The 24,865-nt window shown below is 37.3% G+C and overlaps 1 protein-coding gene across 4 annotated transcripts; it reads left to right on the top strand.

The window, feature by feature from the left end:
- The first annotated feature begins 369 nt into the window (after positions 1-369).
- Positions 370-24,555, top strand: LOC117918280 (probable protein phosphatase 2C 10). 4 transcript variants are annotated; one of them, XR_004651833.1, is made up of 7 exons: positions 500-666; positions 813-912; positions 2,126-2,362; positions 2,466-2,742; positions 13,565-13,719; positions 23,557-23,867; positions 24,171-24,555. XR_004651833.1 is itself a non-coding variant. In XM_034834796.1 (6 exons), the coding sequence occupies exons 2-6, from the start codon at positions 883-885 to the stop codon at positions 23,695-23,697; spliced, it is 840 nt and encodes a 279-aa protein (XP_034690687.1). In that variant the 5' UTR covers positions 370-463; positions 813-882; the 3' UTR covers positions 23,698-24,086. The 4 variants fall into 4 exon arrangements, 3 of the variants coding, with proteins under 3 accessions (XP_034690687.1, XP_034690686.1, XP_034690688.1); XM_034834796.1 differs by lacking the exons at positions 500-666; positions 24,171-24,555 and adding an exon at positions 370-463 and having other exon boundaries at positions 23,557-24,086; XM_034834795.1 differs by lacking the exon at positions 24,171-24,555 and having other exon boundaries at positions 23,557-24,086.
- Positions 24,556-24,865: the final 310 nt, after the last annotated feature.

Raw genomic sequence — 24,865 nt, 5'->3', positions numbered from 1 at the left:
AATTAAAAAAAATGTTTATATAATTATTAAAGCTAAATATAAAATAAACATCATTAATTTATATCTAATCATTTTCATATCTTTCACCAATAAAGCAACCCAAATAATTGGAATAAAGTTGTTATACTTTTCTATTTTAAAAGAAAAGTCGAAATAATTGAAATGAAAACCAAGGAAATAAAATTCCTGCAGGCCAAACAGTAGGTAAGGAAGGGGAGGAGGAAGGGGGGGTGCGCACTTTAGGATTCCGAGGGGGGCCGGCAAAGTCAACACGCTTTAGCACTTTACAGCAGCCGTTTTTTCTTAGCAAAAATTTAATGCAAAAATTTGTCAGTTTATTGATTAAATTAATATGAAAATAATTTTAAAATGTGGTCAGTGCGTAGACTCACACAAAGAATTGCGAAGTCAGAAAAACAAACAGAATTCGCGATTCCTACCTCATACCGACTTTCTCCCTAAGGTGGGTCATCCAGTGTTCCTTCTTTTACCATTTCTTCTGCCTTTTCCCTTTATTTGATTTGATTTCAACAAACACAGCACACAAGATCTGATCATCATCAATAATAGCAGCTACAAAAGCTGGGCAGCTTCTTCTTTTCTGGAAGCTATTTGTTTGAATTTTATTTTATTTGTTTCGATTCACAGGAAGGGGAGTTATGAAAAGTAAGTGAAATTAGGAAATACCCATGTTGTGTTTGTGTGTAACTTTGTTGTAAGAAATTTATGATGGGTGTTTTTGTTGTATGATTGGGGATATGGTTTTGATTGGCCAACTTATGAGGTGGGTTTTCATGGAATTTGGATTTCAGGTTGGATGTTGAGAAAGTGAAGAAAGCACTAGAGGTTAGTGGTGGTGGTGGTGGCGGCTACCAGATTTTCATGGACAAGTTGTGTTGCTTTGATTCTCAGGTGAGGAAATACTACTCCCTTTTTGCAGTGTTTAATTTATTTATCTTTTTTGTTTCTTGCTGAGTATTATTTTTTTGGGGTTGTGCAAATTTGCCCCCGTTTAGAGATGGGTCAATTTTGCATAGTTGCTGTTTTGAAGCCCCTTCTCCTTCTGGGTGTGTTTGATAAGAGGGATTTTGGGTGTGGATAGGGGATTCTGGGCTCCTGAAACTTCTTTCCTTTGCTTGACTGGGAAACAATAAAAAGTGAAATTGAATTTAAGGGCTTCAATGGCCAAAATCCTTGCTTCATATTTCCAGTGTATTAGGTTTCCACACGTCTTCGTGCAATTTCCAGCAGTTCCACTATGACCAACCCTGCCACCACCACAACGACCTCCATCCCCTCACTGCTGCCGTAGCCATTTCATCATCACCATGACATACCAATACAACCTCTATTGTCAACATTGCTGCAGGTACCTGTTGCAATTGTTCGGATTACATGTACTCATCCAAATAGTGAAGTCCCAATTTGGTGGATTTGTCATTCTGCGGTTATCTGATCTTCAACTCCTGTGAACAAATTCTTAACACTTATTGAGTTGGGTGTAGGAAGCGAACTTCTAATTAGGTTGAAGCAAACATTTGGTGTTCTGATGAAAGCTGTTAAATTTGGGGGCTGGTCTTTTGATTATTATTATTATTATTATTATTATTATTTTGAGTTCTACGTGGATTTCTAGGCACCTTAGTTCATTGCTTCAGAATGATGTAGATTTTTGGGGGGTTTGTCTGCTAATTCTATATCATTGTTGATTGGGCTCTCAAAAGAAATTGTCTTTCTCTGTGGGAGTCAAGTTTCAAAAGCCTCTATCCCCAGTCAACTGGTGATATACTAATGGCCACACTGTGGTTGCATCCATTATTGCCTCAGACAAAAAAACAAAGCAAAATTTTTATCTTTTTGTTTTCTGGTTTTCCCATTTTTCCTTGGTAGATTTAGGTGGTCGCTTTCATTTTGGACTTTTAATAATAAAAAGTGTGTTTCCATATCCATTGCATGCCTTTCATATCCTAGCGTACATAGGTTGTGCCTCCCTTTTGTTAAACTCTTATCTGGATACTAACACTTGCATATCAAAAAATGAAATTTTGAATCTGTTTTTGTGCCATCTAGTTTCATGAACTGTGTGAGATTTTTACAATATTAAATGTATTTTTTTCTTCTTCAGCATGGAGGACGAGGTTCCAGTAGCTCTGGTAAGGGCAGAAGCCCTCAAGGCCCAATAAAATATGGATTTAGCCTAGTAAAAGGGAAGGCGAATCATCCTATGGAGGATTATCATGTTGCTAAGTTTCATCATACCAAAGGACATGAGCTTGGACTATTTGCTATTTATGATGGCCATATGGGAGATAGCGTGCCAGCCTACCTACAGAAGCATTTGTTTTCCAATATTTTAAAGGAGGTGGGATGTTGGATTAGAAAAGTTGGCATCTTCGCTATACTTTTTATTTCATGTATTTATTTGGAGATTGTATCTCTTACACATTCTAATGTTATCATTTTAGGAGAATTTCTGGACTGATCCTCATGGTTCCATTTCAAAAGCCTACGAGAGGACTGACCAGGCAATTCTTTCTCATAGTCGAGACTTGGGGCGAGGTGGCTCTACTGCTGTTACTGCAATTCTTATAAATGGCCGAAAGTTATTAATCGCAAATGTTGGTGATTCAAGAGCAGTTCTCTCAAGAGGGGGTCAAGCAATACAAATGACGATTGATCATGAGCCCAACAGAGAGCGAGGCAGTATTGAGAACAAAGGCGGATTTGTCTCGAATATACCAGGTTGTCAAATATAACCTCTATTTGAAGGCTGTTTCTTTCTCTCTGGTCACTAAAGTTTATTTATTTGATAGGCTTATTTATTTGATAGGCAAACTAGATGCATAAAACAGGAAGCCCATCCTATGTCACTGGGGGTGTATAGGAGGCATCACAGGAACAAAGGATAAAACAACAACACCTAGACAAAAACAATGGAACAAAAACCCATCATCCATGGTTTTGGTTTACTACAAAATCCAATAATGAACAATTCTCCATCCCAATGGGGCTTGAGATCACTTCAAAAGGGATTTAATAAGGTTCTCCTTCGATTTTGGTCATGAAGCACTTCCTCATTGAATATCCTTCTATTACACTCTTGCCACATGCACCAAAACAGGCAAAGTGGGACCATACTCCAAACCTTCCTCTACCTTTAATCCAAACCGTATACCTTCCATTGCAAAAGGGGCACTTTCACCAAATCTGGAAATGCCATTTCAACCTAACTATTGCTAATAACATATCCCACAACCTCTCAATTCCATCACAATGGATTAAGATGTGATTTGCATATTCCTTGCTAACTTTGTAAAGATTTACATTTGTTTGCAATCGATCATTCTTTCTTCGTAAGGACATGTATGGTTAGGATCTTTCTCCACATTGCCCTCCAAACAAGAAAAAAGAATAGGTTCTCGTTGGGGTACAAGTGCTCTAAACTTTGTTAGTGGGGAATAGGTCCATATTCAACACATAAGAAATTGTAAAAGATTTCACATGGAATGTCTCCTTTGTCCCTTTCCTCCAAAGTGAATTCTCCTCCTTTGTTGCTTGCAATCTTACATTATCAAGGCTAAAAATCTTAGTTAAGACTAGTATGATTCACCAAATTGTATTTGTCTCAACCATGACCGTCAATAAATCAATAATCGAGTTCAATATTTTGTTTACTTGCGAAATGACTTTGTTGAATCAGTAGTCTCAATGCGATTTGCATGATAACTTCGAGATGACTTGGAAATGATGTCGAGATTGAGTTGTTTGGGTGATGAAGAAGACTATGATGTCAGAAAGAAAAGTGATAGAGAAGAGGAGAAGAAAAACCATGAAAATGAAAATGATTTGAAAGAGAAAGAAGTATCATTGGGACCCTTTGTTTGCATCTTCGTCCATGGTTGGTTCATTTTCAACCTTATTGTGAATAGGTTGGATGAATCTTGTTTTGCCATTTTGCTTAGCACCATGCTCACATTTTCCATTAAATTATGATATCTTTGCCTCATTTCATGTGTTTTTATGTAAAACAACCCTAAAGGTAACTGTCTACAATCAAATGAGGTAGGTTAAGATTTTAACTATCTTAGGATTTAAGGAGGGGAACGAGCAATTAAGGTTATGGCAGTCAAGTCTTGTTAAGGCTTTTTAGGAGTTTCACTTAGAAGAAAATAACTCTCACTATTAAAGGATGCCAAGATGCAAAAATTATTATCATACATAATTCATCCCATGTTCTTAAAATTTACCTTATTTCTAGTTTTCAGAAAACTCGAAAGACTTACCAACCAATAAATAATAAAAAAAATTTATCCTATATATTAACTTGTTAGGACTCTTAATTATTTCTTAAAACTGTTAAACCTTCCAAATATTTAAATTAATAACCAATGTAAACTTTAGGAAATAGTTTTTTTTTTCCCTATAGAAATTAAAATACATTTTTGTATATTTTTAGAAAATGAGAACTATGTTTCTAAGGAAAATAGACACTCCATATAAAATAGAAGGATTTATTTTATTTTATTTTTATTTTAAAGAAAATAGAAGTTTTTATAAAATGGAAATTGTAAAGGCATAAGAACTTACTACAAATAAGAAGTTTGTTACTGAAAGACTTCCTTGATTCCAAATAGAGACCATATGACTACCATTAGCTTAGACTTTAAACAATCCAAATAAGAAAATATTACTAGAACATCCTCTTCATTTTCATGAATAAGCTCTAAAAGCCTTATCCCCATCAATTCCTCCCAACATGGATGGAAGTCAACCTTGAGTTTATGTGATTTTCTAAGATCTATTGAAATCCATAGTAATTCATTTTATCCTCCATTTTTCTTGTCATCTCTTATGAATTCACTTTCTACACTTTATCAACTTTTCTTATCTAATATGTAGTCCAGATCAAATTTGCTTGCTACACTCCTTAAAATTTCTTTTTAGATGCCCATACAAGATGAGTTGGTGCAATAGCATTGCTCATTGCTATCTAGCCTCCTTCAATGCATGAACTCTCAATACAACCTCCTTTCCTTTCCTTACAATCATCTTCTCATTGATCGCCCAATTCACCATAACAATAACATATGAAAGTAATCTTCAATATCATTCATTAGAGCAATATACTTCTAATGTTTTTATATTACTGTAGTTAGAATATTTTAATAAGCTCTAGGAAGGCTTCTTTAAACTTCCCAAGAATTGGAATGAATGAGTGTCTGAATAAGATTTATAGCCTCATCAAAGTAAATTGTCTTATATAAGAATATATCTATTAACACCTTTTACATTGGGATTTGAATAGTTCAAAATTAGGTTCTTGAGGTCCTCAATTTAAACAAAAAATCCAATGCGATTTGCATGACAACTTCAAGGTGACTTGAAGATGATGTCAAGATTGAGTTGTTTGGGTGATGAAGAAGACTATGATGTCAGAAAGAAAAGTGATAGAGAAGAGGAGAAGAAAAGCCATGAAAATGAAAATGATTTGAAAGAGAGAGAAGTATGTTTGGGACCCTTTGTTTGCATTTTCGTCCATGGTTGATTTATCTTCAACCTTTTCCGCCTTATTGTGAATAGGTTGGATGAATCTTGTTTTGCCATTTTGCTTAGCACCATACTCACATTTTCCAATAAATTATGATCTCTCTACCTCATTTCATGTGTTTTTATGTAGGACAACCCCAAAAGTAGTTGTTTACAATCAAATGTGATGGGTTAAGATTAAACTATCTTAGGATTTAAGGAAGGGAACAAGCAATTAAGGTTATGGCAGGCGAGTCTCCTCAATTTCAACAAAAATTCCAACTTTACCTATTACTATGACATAAGATGCTTCTTTTTCTATGCTACCAATAATAATCTTTTGCTTTGGAAAGTCAAGACTAGTTTTCATTGTGCTCTTACAGCTCCCAGAAGATCAACAGTTGAAGCATGAACTATGTGTGCATACTTTACTATGTTGGTCATTAAAACTTGTGTCATGGCTTTTATAAATGTGTCTGATGCAGTTGTTAACCCAAAGATCATGATTAACCACTTATATAATCCCTCTATTGGAGTTAGTAAATAGGAAACTCCTATAAAGGTACAATATTTCTTGAATAGAGGTTTAAGCAATATAAAGGAAATGTATCCAAATGAACCCTAATTCACCAATTTTTGTACATCCAAACAAACATTAAGTTACCAATTTGACCTATTACAAAAGTTAAATAGATGACTAAATCATTTAAAAGGATTTGCTTAAGTGGTGAGTGCAATTGTAATAACTTATTAGTTGATATAGGGTTACAAAAGATAAATTGTTTCATTAGAGAAGATGTTATACGAAAGATGCTTATGCTTATATGTATAAATGAGATGCTTTATAGACACTAACCCACAAAATGTATGTATGTATGTATGTATGTATGTAAATGAGATAAACAATTTTGAATAAAGTTAAATAATGAAGGGTTTTTTTAATAATTCCAAAGATATTATGTTTCCACTAAATACTTAATGGGTTAATCCTACAAGTTATTAAGAGTTTAGGCCCTTTTAGTAACGTCAAAACACGGTGAATTGTTGCTAAAGGTGCCATTATAGAAAAAATAGGGATACAATATTGAAGTATATGGCTTACTTATAGATTTGGGTTTTGAGTGAAACCTAAAGTTTTTGAGCTTGTTTGGGAATTGTTTTCTAGACTTGAAAATACGTTAGAGAATTTTTTACTAGAAATGATTTTTTGAAAACTTATTCTAAAAACAAAATGTTAAAAACAAAATGTTTTTTGAGAACATATTTTGTTTTCAGTTGTTTTCACTTGCTTTCTAAGAAATGTTTTAAAAGATAATTGTACAAACATAGCAAATGATTAGAAATAAAATGTTAATAGATAAATTTTTTTTTTAAGAAATATTTGGAAACATAAAAAACATGTTGAGAACCTTCCAAGTTCCCAAGCAGACATTTGTTCCAGAAAAAATTGGAGAATTGTTTTTAAAAATTGTTTTGAAAAACTGTTTTTTTGAAAACCTTCCAAAACGGGCCCATCTCTGCATAGTTTTAGTCTTTATCAACCTAAATTTTGGATTCCCAAACAACCCACTTCTCTCCCCGAATCCTTAATGTTTTCAAATAGATATCGCACTTAATGGTTGAATGTGAAATCTTGAAATTTAGTTACTGCAATTAAGTTCTTTACAATTTTTTTCCCTTACAAACAAAACCACAATATGAAAATAGCAAATTAAAAAAAAAAAGGGATATTTATTTCTAATGAATAAATTGATATAGAAATGCTTTGGATGTTCAAATAATGGAAACATAAATATATTGAATTTCAAGAGAATCTTAATAATTTGAGAGTGTAAGCTCAAGCTTTTTTTTTTTTTGCTGCAAAATAGGGAGTTGGTATTGTATGTACAAGTTTTATGTCCTACAAAATCCAATAGTCAAGAAAAATAGTGAACACAATTAATTGTATTAAACTTAATAATTTGAATGGGTACAATCTTTTCTGGTATAGTATTTACAAAAGAATATTTCCTTTGATTTAGTTGTTTCGATCTTGATCTAAGAAGGAAAGAAAGTGTGTCCTTGTATTGGAAGTTTAGTCGAGGTTATAGATGACTTGTTTTTAAGTGACTTTGTCAAGGATGAAGAAGAGCTAGCGTGTTGTGCTTAGGATTCTTCCACAAGCTTGTGAGGGCTTCCCTTGCTTCTAATTTCAAACTAAGCTTTTTGGGGGTCTCCTCTTGTTATTTTTCTGAATTCTTGGACTAAATGACAACATTTGTATTTATAGATGGTGTTAGGATTTAATTCGACATCCTAAAATTTGATTTTCTTGATTTAAGGAATTTGACTCCTTGATTTTAGTAATTTGTCTCCTTTATTGATGACATTTTGCTAATAAGAGAATATATTTTATAGGTGAATGGATCTCTAGTTTGTTTTTTTTTAAGTTCAAAAGGCTTGAGGCAAGAGGATCCTCTTTCTCCTTTTTAATCATTTTTGGTGATGGAGGCCCTTAGTAGCTTTCTGAAGAGGGTTAGGGAGGGAGGCTTCATATCAAGCTTTAAATCAAGGGGGAGTAGTAGGTAAGGGGTATAGGTGATTCTTCTTTTGTTTGCAGAAGACACCTCATTTTCTATGATGTTTGTGGAGAGCAAATGAGGTATTTAGGTTGAACCCTAATGTGGTTTGAGGTGATTTCGAGGTTAAAATTAATCTAACAAAAAGTGAGCTTATTCTAGTAGGAGGGGTCCTAAATGGGGAGGATTTGGTGGTGTTATAAGGATTCAAAGAAGGAAAGCTCCTTACCTCATATTTGGGTCTTCCACTTGGTGCTTATTTTAAATTGCATAGAGTTTGGGAGGCAGTGGAAGAAAGACTCATTAGAAGTTGGCTATGTGGAAGAAACAACACCTTTCAAAGGATGGTAGGTTAACAATGATCAAAAGTATTTTGTCTAGCTTGTCAATATATTGCATGTCCCTGCTTGTCATTTCAAGAGATATATGCTTGAAACTTGAGAATATACAAAGAGATTTCCTTTGAGGATGGGGAGCATGTGTGAAAAAACCTTATTTGGTAAAATGCTTAACTGTGTGTATAAACAAGAAGAAATGTGGTTTAGGCAATAGAAGAGTTGTCTACTTAGGATATTTGATGGCTTTGGGGAGTTTATGATTTAGGGTCCTTTGAAAAAAGCTTAAATGCCACATTCATAGTGCCATTATGAAAGGAGAGTGCAAAAGATTTAAAAGATTTTAGACTAATCAACTTGATGGAAGGACCATACAAATTTCTAGTAGAAGTTTTAGTTAACAGACTAAAAAAAGTGGTGAGGAAAGTGGCTTCAGCTTTTCAACATGTGTTTGTGGAAGGTCATCAAATTTTGGATGCGGTTATTATGTGAAATGAAGCCATTGACTCAAGGTTGAAAAACTTCACTAATGGGGTCGTTTGTAAGTGGAATATCCAAAAAGGCATATGATCATGTCAATTAGAGTTCTTTGTTGGTAGTTTTGGAAAAAATGGGATTTGATCCCAAGTGGATTTGATAGATTAAGTGGTGCATCTGTATGGCTAGCTTCTTTATCTTGATTAGTAGAACCCCATCCGATAATTTGCAAAGTTTTAAGGAGTTAGAGATAAGGTGACCTTCTTTTCCAAGACCTATTTATCTTGATTGCGCTCTCTTATGTTTTGAATATGGAAAAAGAAAGGGTTTGATCGCGGGTTTTGGAGTTAGTGAAAGAGGAGGATTGAGGCATCTCATTTGTTGTTCATTGATGATGCTTTCATCCTTTATAAAGCCAATCAAGATTAGTAAGAGCACTTAAGCTGTTTTTTCATGTGATTTGAGGCAATCTTGGGTTTAAAAATCAATATGGCAAAAAAATGTATTGATCCTAATAGAGGGGTAGCAAATACGAAGGACCTAGCTGGTGTTTTGGGTTATTTAGTGTGTGCCCTCCCCAATGTTTAACCGGTGGGTAGCCTCCTTACTGTTTATTGGGGTATCATTGGGAGCAACGTTTAGATTGTTGCAAGTTTGGAATATGGTGAGGCAGTACCTATGAAAAGGAGGAAGGCTAACTTTAACAAAAGTGCCTTATTGAGCCTGCCAATATACTTCATGTTCTCATTTGTCATCGTTAAAAATGTGAGCTTAAGACAGGAAAAGATCTAAAGGGATTTTCTTTGGTGAATTGTTTGATAGTTTGTGAGGACAAAAGAAATGGTGGCCTAGGTATTAGAAGTCTTTCCATTCTCAACAAAGTCTTTCTTTGTAGATGGTGTTAGAGATTCACCGTTTAGAGAGATTCCCTATAGAAGTGGAGGATTGTATGAAATTATGGGGAGGAAGTGGGTGATGGTTCTTAAGGAGAGTAAGGAAAGATTATGAGGTGGGTTTATTGAAGGCAATCTGTAATGGATGAGAAGTTGTTAGCAGTAGAATGGGTTCTAGGGTAAGCAATGGGGTAGAGGGTGAAATTTTGGAAGGATAGATGGTGTGGTGACTCACCATTCGGAGAGTCTTTCCTTAAGTTGTTTCTCAAAGTCACTATTAAAGATGCATGAGTAGTTGAAGTGTAGGAGTAGGAAGGAGAGGGGGGTTACTTGAACTTTTGTTTCTGAAAATAGATTCATGATTGGAAGCTAGAGGAGGAGGTGGAGGCTTTATTTAGGAGACTGTAAGGTTAGACAATTTGATGGAAAGTAAAGGATAAAATGTTTTGGTTGAGTTTAAAGTGTGGCAATTTCTTTGTTAAATCTCTCTCCCTTCTTTGTCCAATATAAGAATGGTGATTTTCTCTTTAAACACAATTTGGAATCCTTGGGTTCCATTGAGGGTTAATGTTTTTGCTTGGAAAGTAGCATGAGGAATGATATTGACATTGGACCAACTCAAAATGAAGGGATAGAAGATGTCGAACAAATTTTATCTATATAAAGAAGAAAAAGAACTGGTTGATTACATCCTTCTTCATTGGCAAAGACCATCATCTTATGACAACTCATTTATGCCTTATTTGGAAAAAAGTGGGCGATGCATTCCGAAGTTACAAGTGTCCTTTTAAGTTGGCATGGATCCTTTGTTGGGAAAAAAATTCGAGAAAAGGAAGGAAGCTTGGAGAGCAACTTCTCTATGTTTATTTTGAACCATTTGAAAGGAGTCGAATAGGAGAGCTTTTGAAAACATTAAAAAAATGGATTAAATAATCAAACAATCCTTTATGTATAATTTTTTGGATTGTGTTAAGTGCACATAGGAAATTCCTCAATGTCTATGGTAGACTTCATTAATTGGTTGAGTTCTGAGCAAGGAGAGGATTTTTATTTTTTCTCTCTGTTTTGTATTGTCTTCTAGTGCTTTTGTATACACCATGGATTAGAATTTCATTGAAAATTGACGAAATTTCAGGGAAGAAAAGAATTTCAGGAGGTCATGATCTAATAAGGGAAAATGAAAGACGACTCATTGGAAAATCGTTGATTGTTTTTTCCAATTTTATCATAATTTCACTATTTTATTTTTTTTTATAATTTTTATGGAAACTTCTCGATTTTATCACGGTTTTTGTAGATTTTCACCAAAATATTTGCAATCTTTTGGCATTTTGGTGCCACTTCAACGACCACAGTTAACAAACTCCTTAAGTTTCAAATTCAACTCTCCCATGTGAAAGCAGTGGAATTCAACCATTAGGGCACTTCTACCCTTTGTAATATTCATCCAATTTTTTTATTTTTTTTTGATAAGTGCAAATTGTATAAAAACGCCAGGAGGGGCACACCAAAGTACACATAGTGTATACCTAAAAGCACCAAAAAGGAAAAGGAAAACAAAAATACTCTCTTCCTCGATCCGTCCCCAACCAATCAATAAAATCAACCAAGGATATAGAAGTATGTTCTATAAACATATTTGTCCAAGATAATAAACTGCACAAAAACAAGAACTTCAGTCTTTGAACATAAAACTCCATATTCTCAAAAGATCTTCTATTTCTCTCATTTCAAATTGTCCAAAAGAGGTACAAAGGCGCTGCACTCCACACTTTCTTTCTCTTTCTTCCAATGAACGAGCCCTGCCACCTTAAAAGGGTCTCTCTAATGGAAGCTTGAATCACCTAAGACACCTTGAACAAAGAGAACAAGAGCTCCCACAACAGCCTTGCCTTCCTACAATGCAAAAGTATATGGTCAATTGACTCCTCATGAGCATAACAAAGGAGCATCTATTGGCTAAAGATCACCCTCTCCTTTGCAATTGGTCTAAAGTCAAAACTTTCCCCCAAGTTGCCTCCCAAGCAAAAAAACTAACCTTAGGAAAGACCCAAACATTCCACACAATACCAGTAGGGAAAGGGTTTACCCTTACTTCCTCAAGGGTAGAAAGGAGGGACTTAATAGAAAAGGATCCACTCTTTGTAACTGCCCAAAACACCTCATCCTCCCTCCCCTCAACCACCACCTTGTCTTGAATCCTTGACAAGAAGCATTCCACTGTCTCAATCTCCCAGTCATTGAGAGGTCTAGAGAAGCTTGGGTTCCATCCACCCCCTTTAGAAGAGTGCACCCACAAATCCTCCACCCAAGCCTCTTTTGAGCTTGCTAAAGCGAACAATGAGGGAAATGACACACACATAAAGACTCATCCTTGCACCATCTGTCTATCCAAAACTTGACCCTTCTCCCATTACCCACTACAAAGAGAGTTCTGGAAGAGACTAACTCCCACAAAAGCCTTGTAGCCTTCCATAGACCACCAACACCATAGTTGCCCCTCAATTCCTTAGAGCACCAACCCCTCCGACTTAATCTAGCTAAAAAACAAAAAACTTTAATAAGATCAATTTTAATAATCTTATTTTTGAATTCCATTTGATTGTTAATTTAACGAGTCTTTCTTTATATATTTTGTATAATAAATAAATACAAGTGAAATATAAACTTGTAAATAAAGTTATAAACATTTTAAACTAAAAAAAAAGAAGGAAAACAATATATGGATAATCATTTCTTTTATATCATTGAATATACCCAAACTAGATAGATCATCATTTGAGTGCTAAATGCGTTTTAATGTTCTATATATTATTGTCGAACATCACAAATTCAATTATAGATACATTGTTTTCTTCAATAAAACAACTTTAATATATGTATTATTGCTTATCGTATTATTTCTTGGAGTTTTTCCAACATTTTATGAGTTTTGATCAATTTTAGTTCCATTAATATTCTTTTTTATAGATTTTCGTCTGATATTTCCGATATTTCCCGAAACTTCCATAAAGTCCAACCACCAATATTTTGTCAATTTCGATATTTTAATCCTTGGTATACAACATGTATGCTTTTATGCGCCCTTTTGTTAGGCGCTTTTAATATATTTTATCGTTGCCTATCAAAAAGTGGCTTTAATTGATTTTTCCCTCAAATCATTCTTTGAAAGTCTAGGGATGTCTTCATGGTTGACAACCTTAATTCGCTAGAGTTCTTAATTTGCTAAATTTCAAATGAGTTTGAGCTTTGGTAGGGCTTTCTTCATAGTTTGTTGCTTTTTCATTCTGGACACTCTTTGCATACCCTTTTTTGTGGGTTTTCAGGGGATTCTTCCAGTGGGTGGGTGGGGGTTTGGAAGGATTGGTGATTGGGGGTGTGGATTTTGTGATCAGCATGGTGGTGGTTTTGTGGGGTGTGTGAACCTTTGTTTTTCAAGTTTCTAGATTTCTTAGGTTAGGGCTAGGCTATAGGAGGGCTTTCATTTTTGTTGCTTTTATTTTTACTTTTTACGCCTTTTCATTATGTACTTTATGTATTGGGTGCACCATCTTTTTGTCGGGGGCCTAATGATAAATCTCTTATTTGCCCCTACCCAAAAAATAATGTATGATAAGTTGATCATTTAAAGAATTTCTATAGAGGAGCGGGAAATTCTCTCTCTCTCTTTCTCTCTCTCTCTCTCTTTTTTCTATAAAGGAATGAAATCCATGTATGTGAGAGATGGATCATACAATGAGGATTCTAGATTAACTTCTATTTCATATTTTATCAGGAGATGTCCCAAGAGTTAATGGCCAGTTGGCAGTGTCTCGTGCTTTTGGAGACAAGAGCCTGAAATCACACCTACGATCAGATCCAGACATACGACATACTGATATTGATCCCAACTGTGAGATTCTTATTCTTGCAAGTGATGGTTTATGGAAGGTAAGCCATCTTTTCCTTGAAATTTTCCACACAGACATGGGTAGTACTAATTTTTACTCAAGGAAATGAACAAAATCCTTCCTTTTGTTGGTTTTTAAATGCACAATTGCATTGTCTTATTTTTAATAATACTTTAGTCCCTATAAGAATAGTGTGCTGGAGCTCTTTGTTATAACAGAAATATGTAATAAGAACTTTGGTGCTATTTTTGTTAGGAAACTTTTTCAGTGAAGTGATAAACATTTTGATATGTTATTGGAAATTCTATTGATTTGTAATTTTCAATCTAAACCCTTTAATTGGTTTGTAATAGGGAAGTGACCTTGGTAGCAATAGATGGAGCCTTAGTCCTTAGTTTTTTCTGAGAATGTATTGGGAAGGTGGTAATAAAGTTATGACTCTTAACCTATTAGGAATACGTGGGAAAAAGACTCTTAACCTGTCCGAAAGGATGAAGGTGTCCGAAAGCAGGTGTTGGTTCGTGATAGAATCGAAATCCTTTGAGATTTCGATTGATCAAGCGGAAGGGAGGTTAGTGGATACGATCATGGAGAGGGGAAGAGGCTTTGTGGAGTGGATTAAATTTGGTGCTAAAAGCCTGTCCCAGTTATTGGAAAGGGTAGAGGACTTTTGCAACATTACCGAAAGGAAGAAGGTCTCTAAGACGTGGTTAGAAGGAGGAAGAAGTTTCTGTTTGGCACTGAGGAGGAATTCAGCTGGTCGCTTTTTACTTTGCTCTATCCGCTCTACGGAAGGTCGAAGGTTTTCCCTTGTGTTCCCTGAAGGAAGAGGGATGGTGGGAGGGTGGGTCTTGCTAGCCAATAAATTCAAAAGTCTTGGGATTGTGCCTCCTTTTGTTAGCCTTGAAGTACCTGAAATGGTCGTCTCCTCTGAAGGTTTGACTAATAGTCTTGTTAGAGATTTGTCTTATGCTAAAGCAGCCAAGCTTGGTTGCAGGGGAGTAGGAGAGAAAGTGTGGCTCTAGATTGGGGGGATAAACTCTTTCAACAAACTATAGGATTTAAGGCACTGTCTTGTGGGAAAATGGGGAGAGGGGGAGCTCATTTCTCTGTCTTCCCTAAGAATCTGGGCCAAGGCCTTCTAGAGATTGAAATGGGAGATTCACCTTGCTTTTCTTGGAGACTCTCTCATTCTCTTTGAGTTTGAACTCTACTTGGAGGTGGAGTGGATTCTCTCAGAAGGACCTTGCTTTTACAGGAGGAAAAGACTTTGGCTAGATAAATGGGTCCCTGAGGCTGCTTGTGTCAGTGAAGGTGTGGAGGTGGGTGAAGTGTGGGTAAGATTGTTAGGCCTTCCCCTCTTTCTCTGGGACAATGCCTTTTTCAAACAGTTTGGCGATGCTTGTGGGAGTTTTGTAGCGGTTGATAAGGACACTGTCGGGTGTCAAAATTTAAATTGGGCGAGGATTTTGGTGAGAATAGTTGGTGAGAACACTCCTAGTAGCTTGCAGGTTGTGGTGCAAGAGCGTTGTTTTTCCATTCTTTTATGGTGGGAGTTGTCTCCTCCGGTTTCGGTGGTGGAACCATGTAGAGGTGGCCATAAGCTGAAGGTTGGGGATGGCTCGGAGTGTGCTTCACGCGCGAGGGTGAGAGTGGAGTTGGCCACTTTCTCAAAGGAAAAAGGTCTAGCTTGTGTGTCGCATTTGGAGCAGTGTAGGGGAGTTGGTGACGTGACGCAGCTCTGGTCTTCTGATCCTGCACTGCAGAGGGGTGGTTCTGAGCCACTGTTTGAAAAGACGGAGTTGGGCCTATCTTCGGGTGGGGAAAAGGCCCAACAGCTTGGGGTTGGCCCAAGTGTGAAGGAGAGGTCTTTAGGGCCCTTTGTCCAGAACAAGGATTTGGGCCAAATTATTGGGATGAGCCTTTTTCCAGAGTCAAGACGGAGGAATGAAATGGATTGTTTGACTAAAGCCCAAGGGGCCTTAGTGGGCTCAGAGGGCTCGTTTAGGAGGTTGGAGGGACTGGCCCACATCCTTCCCTTTTTTGAAAGGGCCTCTATGATCTCGCAGAGAGTGGTTTCGTTACAGGGAGATGAAGACAAACCTCGCGAGTCCCAGCTTTCTGTGGAAGATGTCAAGCTTGCTCTTGAGCAACAAACTCCCTTTGTTTTTTATGCCTTGAGTTTAGACACCACGAATGACATGTTGATGGAGGAGGCCGCTCGCTTTCCAAGTCAGATTCTCTCTTCTTTCTCTTGGGGGGGACGGGTTATTCTCTTCTACTCTTTCTCCTTCTTCTTTGCCCCACAACGCTAAAATCTTGGGACCTTTAGTTTGTTGGGAGGACTCGGGTGGCTTTTCTATGGATGGTGATGCTTTGGAGCTAGGGCCTTTGCGTATTGCCCAACTAGATGGCTCGGAGGTTCAATGGCCCTCTCACCTTGTGTGTTTTGGGGGTACTGAAAGCAAGGAAGGTGCAATCAAGGACGCCTTCTCCGACGAGACTTTTGGAAGATCGCCATTGTTCAGTAGATTCGTGGGGTTGCCGGTGGATGGCTTCGAAAATGAAATCTTGACTATGTTTTGAAGTTTAAAGTGTAGAAAAAGGGGCAAAGATTTTGTGCAAGGAGGAAAAAAGAATCATTTTCTTAGATCCAGAGTCGAGAGAGAGTTACGAAAGCTAGAGTGCTCCATTAAGTATGGGTCCCCCTCAGGTTCAAGAAAAAGAAGCGGGAAATTTGTTGGGGAGTGTTCAAGAAGTGTTGATGTTAATTAGAATTCTCTCTTGGAATGTCAGGGGACTAAATGATAAGGATAAAAGAAAGGTCGTGAAAGCCTTTTTAAGGTTGCAAAGGGTAGACCTAGTTTGTTTGCAAGAGACAAAATGCAAACTCATGTTGGATTTGGTAGTGAGAAGTTTGGGTTTTGGTAGATTCGTGAATTGGGGAAGTGTGCACTCCAGAGGACAGGCAAGGGGCATTTTAGTTTTCTGGGACTGCAGAGTGTTGGAGCTTCTTGAGAATTCCATATCGTGTCGGTTCAAAAATTGCGATGACAATTTCGTTTGGATTTTTTCCAGTGTTTATGGGCTAGTCCATTATTTTGAGAGAGAATTCATGTGGTTTGAACTTATGGATATTAGGGGTTTGTGGAGTGATCCTTGGTGCGACGACGGTGATTTCAATGTGGTTAGATTGCCCAGCGAAAAGAGAAATTGCCTGAATTTGTCTTCGACAATGAGGCGTTTTTCAGAGGTAATTGATGAGTTTCAGTTGAGGGATCTGCCTCTCATTGGGGGCTCTTACACTTGGTGTGGCGGTTTAAATAACAAATCAGCTTATAGACTCGATCGTTTTTTAGTCTTAGAGGATTGGGAGAGTCACTTTTCTAACCAAAGCTTGTTGCCTAAACCCACTTCTGATCATGCTCCTATTTTGTTGGATGGAGGAGGAATTAGAGACAGAAAAATCCCTTTTCGCTTCGAAAATATGTGGTTGAAAGTGGAGGGGTTCAAAGACTTGGTCAGGAAGTGGTGGACTTGCTACGATTTAGCGGATCCTATAGTCACATTCTTGCTTGTAAGTTAAAGGCTCTGAAGCAGGATCTGAAAGTGTGGAATATAGAGGTGTTTGGAAATGTCTCTTTGAATAAAAACATCGCTCTTAGTCAGATTGGTTTCTGGGACGCCAAGGAAAGAGACTGTGGTATCTCTTTAGAGGATTGTGAGGCTAGAAGACGGGCAGTGGAGGAGTTCAACAAGTGGGTAGTCTTGCAAGAGATCTCTTGGAGGCAAAAGTCAAGAGAATTGTGATTAAAAGAAGGTGATAAAAATTCAAAGTTTTTTCACAAGATGACTAATGCTTGAAGAAGAAAGAATTTTCTATCTTCTATTATAGTGGATGGTAGGAAGTTGACTAAGGAGACTGAGATAAAGGAGGGGGTGGTTAATGCGTTCCATAATATTTTGTCAGAAAAAGGGGATTGGAGACCAAGTATTTTGGGGCTGCCTTTTTCTTCCTTGGATAGTGTTGAGGCGGGGCTCCTTGAGGAGGCCTTTTCTGTGGAAGAGGTCCAAACTGCAGTCTTTGGTTTGAATGGGGATAAAGCCCCTAGACCGGATGGGTTTACATTGACTTTTTGGCAATTTTGTTGGGACATAGTCAAACACGAAGTAATGGGCTTTTTTTGCTGAATTTCACAGTTTTGGCCGTTTTGAGAGAAGCTTAAATTCCACCTTTATTGTTCTCATTCCTAAGAAAGGGGGTACGTATAATTTGAAGGATTTTCGTCCTATAAACCTAGTAGGGAGTCTTTACAAGATTCTAGCTAAAGTTCTGGCTAACAGATTGAAGAGAGTGGTGGGAAATGTGATTTCGAACTCCCAACATGCCTTTGTGGAAGACAGGCAAATTTTGGATGCTTTCCTTATAGCAAATGAGGCCTTAGATTCAAGACTAAAAAGTGCAAAGGGTGGTATTATTTGCAAGATGGATATTGAAAAAGTGTATGATAATGTGAATTGAGGTTTTTTATTAGCAATCTTGGATAAGATGGGGTTTGGGACTAAATGGGTGAATTGGATGAGGTGGTGTATTTCTTCAACCTGTTTCTCAATCTTGCTTAATGGTTCTCCTGTAGGCTTTTTCCAAAGTTCTAGAGGCCTAAGACATGGAGATCCTCTTTCTCTTTTCCTTTTCATTTTAGCAATGGAGGCGTTGTCTTCTATATTGAAGAGGGCTTTACAAGGGGGCTTTCTTGAGGGTTTCATGGTTGGTGGGAGAGGGGGTGAGGGTGTGGTTGTTTCTCATCTTTTATTTGCTAATGACACACTAGTTTTTTGTGATGCAAGCAAGGAGCATGTGGAGGTCTTAGGTTGGGCTTTTATGTGGTTTGAAGCAATTTTCGGGCTAAAAATCAATCTTCACAAAAGCGAGCTGATTCCAGTGGGGGTGGTTCCTAATTTTGAGGACTTGGCTAGGGTGTTGGGCTGCAAAGTGGGTTCTCTTCCCTCTTGTTATTTGGGTCTGCCTTTGGAAGTTGCTTTCAAATCATCTCGGGTTTGGGATGTAGTGGAGGAGAGATTTCAAAAACAGCTCGCTTTGTGGAAGAGACAGTATTTGTCCAAAGGAGGAAGGTCGACTTTGGTAAAGAGCACTCTTTCTAGCCTCCCAATTTACTTTATGTTGTTATTTATCATTCCTCGCAAGGTGAGCCTAAGGTTGGAAAAGATTCAAAGAGACTTCCTTTGGGAGGGGGGGGGGGGGGGGGGGGGGGGGGAGGAGCTTCTCAAAGTAAGCTGCATTTGGTGAATTGGTCTATTGTTTGTATGGAGAAAAATGATGGGGGCTTAGGTATCAAAAACCTTTCTAGGCTGAATAAGGCTCTTCTTGGAAAATGGTGTTGGAGATTTGTTTCGGAGCAAGATTCTTTATGGAAACAAGTGATTGTAAGGAAATTTGGAGAGGAAGAAGGACGTTGGTGTTCTGGCGCTTCAAGGGAGAGTCATGGAGTGGGGCTTTGGAAGGCGATTAGGAACGGGTGGATGGAGTTTAGCAAAAGGGTGGCTTTTAAGGTGGGGGATGGTAGAAGAGTGCGGTTTTGGAAGGATAGGTGATGTGGAGAGGATTCTTTGGAAGAGGCTTTTCCAAGTTTGTACTCTCTTGCCTCCTCCAGGGATGCTTGGGTAGCTCAGTTATGGGATCAGTTCGGGAATTTGGGTCATTGGAACCCTTTATTCACAAGACTTAATAGTGATTGGGAGATGGAAGAGGTGGAAACTTCTTTCAGTAGGTTACATGATCATGCGCTTAGAAGGGGTGATGAGAATGTCATGTTTTGGAGGGTTTCAAAGAAAGGTTTCTTTACAGTTAAGTCTTTCTTCTCATCCTTAGTTCCATGCATCGGTAGAGAGTTCCCTTCAAGCTTAGTTTGGAATCCTTGGGTTCCAAAGAGAGTCAACTTTTTTGCTTTGGAGGCTATTTGGGGAAGAATTCTAACTATGGATCAACTAAAAAGGAGGGGTTGGGTCTTACCAAGTAGGTGCTATTTGTGTAAAACGGATGAAGAATCAACAAATCATGTGCTTATTCATTGTCCCAAGGAAGCTATGATTTGACACCTTATTTTTGCTCTTTTTGGTGTTCATTGGGTTTTGCCCAATTCTATCAAGGAAACCATTCTTGGTTGGAACGACACCTTTGTAGGAAAGAAAAGAAAAAAGGTGTGGAATGCAACCCCTTTATGTTTATTCTGGACTTTATGGAAGGAAAGAAATAGAAGAATATTTGAAGATATTGAATTAGCGGATCAAGCTATTTTATGGTCTTTTTTGTACATGTTTTCGGATTGGGTTAGGGTGCATGTAGATTGTACTTCATGGTCCATTTTCGATTTCATTGATTGGTTGGGTTGTAAGTGAGGGATTTTTTGCTTTTTTCTTCTCCCTTTGGCCTTGTTGCCTTGTATACTTCGTGTATACTTTTAGGTGTACTTCAGGCTTTCTTAATACAATTGCTTTTACTTATATATAAAAAAAATGTATTAGGAAGGAAAACTCTATTAAAGTAGTTTATTTGTATTCGTGTTAATATTTGTTTTTTCCACTTTTTGTTGTGAAGCTACTCATGTAGAAAGGAGGTAAAAAGGGTTAGATGATTTAATCACAAGTAATGACTGTGATTAAAAAGGAAAATGAAGCCTACTGCTGTTAGCTCGTGATTACATTATTCTATCGATTACATTATACTAAAGAACTTCTGGAATTTTTTAGAACTTCCTTCTATAAATGGATATGCCTTTCGTTGTGCTAGTGAATCGACAGTCCAGATTTTTGTTATCCATTGTAAGAGAAGTCACAGAGCAAATAATTAAAACAGGCTGCAGAATTTGCAGGATAGTTTAGCCTTCTTGTTCCAGAAATAAAGATTAAATTGGTGCTAAACAAAATTAGAACTGCATCCTGTATTTCTGTGCTAATTAAGAGAAAACCATCCACAAACAACATCATACCTTGTGGATTCCTGTTGCCAGCTCTTTTAAAATAGCATAAGTTGAGGCCGAAGGACAAAGGTAGCCCAACACATTCTGTAGAACCCTCTTATTTCTTTGAAGTGCAAAGCAACCTTGATGGATCAATGGGAAAGGATGGAGACTTCTTTGGGATTTACTATTTATTTGGAACTGTGAATCAAGTGGGAGAAACAAATACTATGGTAGAGTACTATGAGAGAGTTTTTTATGGATTGAAACCAGGAATCAGTCATCCAAATAGGAGACCTCAGGATGGTTCTTCATGGTCTTAAGGGGAAAACTTGTGTTCCCTGAAAGATCTGGAGCATCAGGAAACCAACAATAGTTTGAAAAGCCTGATTTTGCTGAAATAAACTGTTTTTATTGAGAAATCAATGTGTAGCCGATGTCTTAACAAACTAGGTCATGGTAGAGAAGGTGGTGATTGGATATAGCGGTTGGAGAAGACTAAAGAGAACCGACAAAAAAGCCTTAATCCCAAGTATGTGGGATTTGCTAAGTTTGCCTAAGGTTTTTTTTTGTTTAAGGGTAAGAAAAAAAGCCTGATAGCTGTAAACAATGAAAACTACTCCTTTTCTTATGCAATACAACTTATCAGTTAGAAAATTTGAGAACAACACAGAAAATAGATAAACTAGGCAGGAAATTTGGGTTTTATTGATCACAATGGTGACTTCCAAGATGACTTCTCCATCGTGGCATTAGTTTGTTCAATTAGTTCACCTTGCTTCTCATGACTAACTTTGCTTGGCCTGTAGAATCTGCTACAATTTTGACCTTCATCTCCAAATGCAAAAGGTTTCCTTCTTTATTCATTTTGCTAAAACTGTCTGATACACAAAATGAGATATTGTTGAAGAAAGCAAAGACTTGAAATCTATGAAGGGATGGGAAGCATCACTCGTATGTAATATATCTGATTGAATCTCTGTCCCTTACACTAGCAAACTGTTAGAAGTTTTTATCCACTTATGTTTCTACTATACCCATGAATTTACATCTTAGTTTCTCTCATCCCTTCAAATGGGACACCTTTGGGCTATAGATCTGTATCCTATTCTATGTCTGAATCTTGGTGTTGAGGCCAGCCAAGTTGGATGGTTGGCTAGAATGATGAATATCTATAATCTATTGTACCCGAACCTGGATTTTTAGGCAGTACCTATGCCAAAAAAGGACCATCTTTTAATCCTGGCACTCACTCTAAACTGGGTTGATTTGTACAAAGTGGCACAGAAGCGAACATGGTTTTAACATTCAATAACAAATCATCGTATTATCTTGTAATTTGGGTCAGATAGGTTGGCAACAAAACATATCTGTGTGGATCCTTTACAAGATGTGTGAAATCATCATGAGTGCAAGACTAAACCTGAAAAACAAGGTAAATTTGAAAGAGAAAGGAGAAACATCATAAAGTCAGAATCTCTAATATTAAGAGAGATGCCAATATCTAACTGAAAATATCTGTTTTGTAAGAGTACCAGGGAGTCCTGGTTGGATGAATTCAGTGACTTTTGAGAAGGGAGTATTTATAGGTTCAATTGTAATTGCTAACATCTATTGCATGGATTCTGTAAAGAGAAATTTAAAGTTACATCGCAAAACTAAAAGATGGGAAGGACTAAAAGTGAAAGATAGTGGATATGTCATGGCCTCTTGGGTATGAAAAATAAAAAATCCACTCTATGGGATGAAAGGAAGTAAAGAAAAGTAATAATCCTAGAATGAAAGATAATATAGGGCCTTGAGGTCGGTTATGGGAGGGAGACTAACTTTTGGCACGATGTGTGCTGTGGGGATGTTTTTTTTGAGAAATCATTATCCTGAACTTCATGTTTTAGCTTTGCACAAAGATGCTGGGGTTGTAGATTAATGGATGGAAGGAGAAGGGAACCTTGGTCATTGGTTGCCTGGTTTAGAAGGCGCTTTCAGTATTCAGATTGTCATCTGTGGAATCCTTTCTGCTGCTTATCATTGTACTACTAGGAAGAATTATCAGGATAAGTTGGTGAAGAGGACAGCCAAGAAGGGTATTTTCCTTATGAAGTCCTTTATCTGTTGCTATGCTCAGGCACTCCATTTCTTTCCCCTCTAAAGAAGTTTGAGTTTCAGTTGCTCCTTCTGAAGCATGCTTCTTTGTGCATGAGGCTTAGCAGGAAAAGATTCTTACTATTGACCCCCTTATGACTAAGGGTTGGTCTCTATTGAACAGATGTCGTATGTTAAAAAGGTGGAAACAACTGTTCACATCCTCGTTCATTGTGAGTGTGGGAGTTGACTGGCCTGTATTGTTCTTTCATTTTAATTTGAGGTGGCTTTTTCCTAAAGCTGTCGATGAGCTATTGCCCAGGTGGCAAGGTAGATTTGTGGGAAGGAGATGCAAATAAATGTGGGAACTGGCTCCTTCATGATTATTTTGGTGTTTTTGGAAGAAGAGGAATAGAAAGACCTTTGAAAGTGTAGAGCAGTCAGAATTGGCATTCAATGACAGCTTCCTCAGAAGTTTCCTTCTGGTGAAGGGAGATGTGAAGGAGTGGTCTCACTCTTTTCTATTGGGTATAGGATAGGCTGCATTATGACCTTTTTTTCCCCCTTTCTGTGCTACCTGTGGTGCACTTTGTATATCAACTCTGTGTGTGCCCCCTTTTTTGTTAGTTGTTCTTCTATAACATTCTATTTGCCTATACAAAATGAAATAAAATAAAAATGAACTAACGGTGTTTGTATACTGTGTCATTATATCTAATAATATGTAAAAGCTTGTAAAGAATGTAAATGAACAACTACTTAAACAGTAAACCAAAAAAGGCATTTCGATAATTTTTCTTGCTTGTATTTATATCCAGGTCATGGATAATCAAGAGGCAGTTGACATTGCAAGAAAGATCAAGGATCCACAGAAAGCTGCTAAGCACCTAACGGCTGAAGCATTACGCAGAGAAAGTAAAGATGATATATCTTGTGTTGTTGTCCGGTTCAAGGGTTAGTAGGAGCTATATAATTCACCAGATGCTGGGTATTTTTTATTTTTGTTTCTGGGAAAGTTGCTCTACATTGGATGATCATGTATAGAGAACTGTCACCAATACCTGGTCCAGGGACACTGCAGCCCATACGTAGTAATGGAACTCAGCCACAGATGCATATTTCTCCAAAAGTAGGTCATATGTCCTTCTACCTCTATAATTTTTTCTTCCTTCTTTGTGCAGTTTATGTTGCTTGTTCCAACTAAGCAACCTGTATTTATTGTGTATGCCCTCATTTTTTTTGTTTCAACTTTGCACGAGAAAAATTTGAAGGTTTGTAGTAGATGACTAGATGTTCACAGATTCATTTTATTATTGAAATGAAAAGGTAAGGTTTTGTGTTGAATGAAGTCTGTACTGTAACAGTTACTAGTGTTATTTTTGAAGAAAAGACTTGTATTTGCTTCTACTCTTTTGTGATATGGATGGTTCAGGTTGTTCAGGTCTTGCGTTCGATTCCTGCCATTGGTGGGGGGCCTTGGATTACTCAGAGCTGGCTGTGGTGGGTGCGCTCCGGCTCCCTTGGGTTTGGCAACCATGGGTGGTTACTAAAAAAAAAGGGGGTTGACTCATACGTAGCTCAACAACTGCACAATACCTTCTTTCGGGTAATAGACGTCTCTTTAGAATTTATGCTGGTTCAAGTTTCATTCTGGAATTTGAAGCTTTCTTTTCCTTTTTAGATGGGCATGGATCTTTGCCTTTAAGTTATGGAGGTGCTAACCTTTTTATTGTAAGGTTTCGTCTTTCCATACAAATCCCTTAAGAAATCCAACCTTCTTATCATTCAATCGAATCTGTTGTTCTTTTCGGCTGGCATGTCGTCTCCTGAAGTTATTCTGTTTGCAATGATTATTGGAGTGTTACTTACAATGATGCTAGCAGATTGGGTTGATAATTTTGGTCCAAAGGCAATTGATCCAATCCTACTCTTAAATTTTGTTCTCTTGTTGGTTTCTACTTTGCAATTTTATTAAACTTGGTATTATATTCTACTTTTGGTTTTTACGCCTATAAAATAAAAATTATTTTTAGAGCACCACGTCAAAAGACTAAGGGCTTGTTTGGCAATAACTTTCAAGAACAATTTTTTGTTTTTTAGAACAAAAGAATTGGAAAACACGTTTAA

This window comes from Vitis riparia, chromosome 7 (assembly GCF_004353265.1).
Source record: "Vitis riparia cultivar Riparia Gloire de Montpellier isolate 1030 chromosome 7, EGFV_Vit.rip_1.0, whole genome shotgun sequence".
NCBI lineage: Eukaryota > Viridiplantae > Streptophyta > Magnoliopsida > Vitales > Vitaceae > Vitis > Vitis riparia.
Note: the sequence above shows the minus strand (reverse complement) of the source record. Positions and strands in the feature narration are given on the sequence as shown.

Excerpts from the sequence above, each read along its gene's own strand:
- LOC117918280 (XM_034834796.1), top strand. The coding sequence starts at position 883 with ATGGACAAGTTGTGTTGCTTTGATTCTCAG. Across the intron at positions 913-2,125 it reads TGTGTTGCTTTGATTCTCAG|CATGGAGGACGAGGTTCCAG; the intron begins GTGAGGAAATAC and ends TTTCTTCTTCAG. Across the intron at positions 2,743-13,564 it reads ATTTGTCTCGAATATACCAG|GAGATGTCCCAAGAGTTAAT; the intron begins GTTGTCAAATAT and ends ATATTTTATCAG.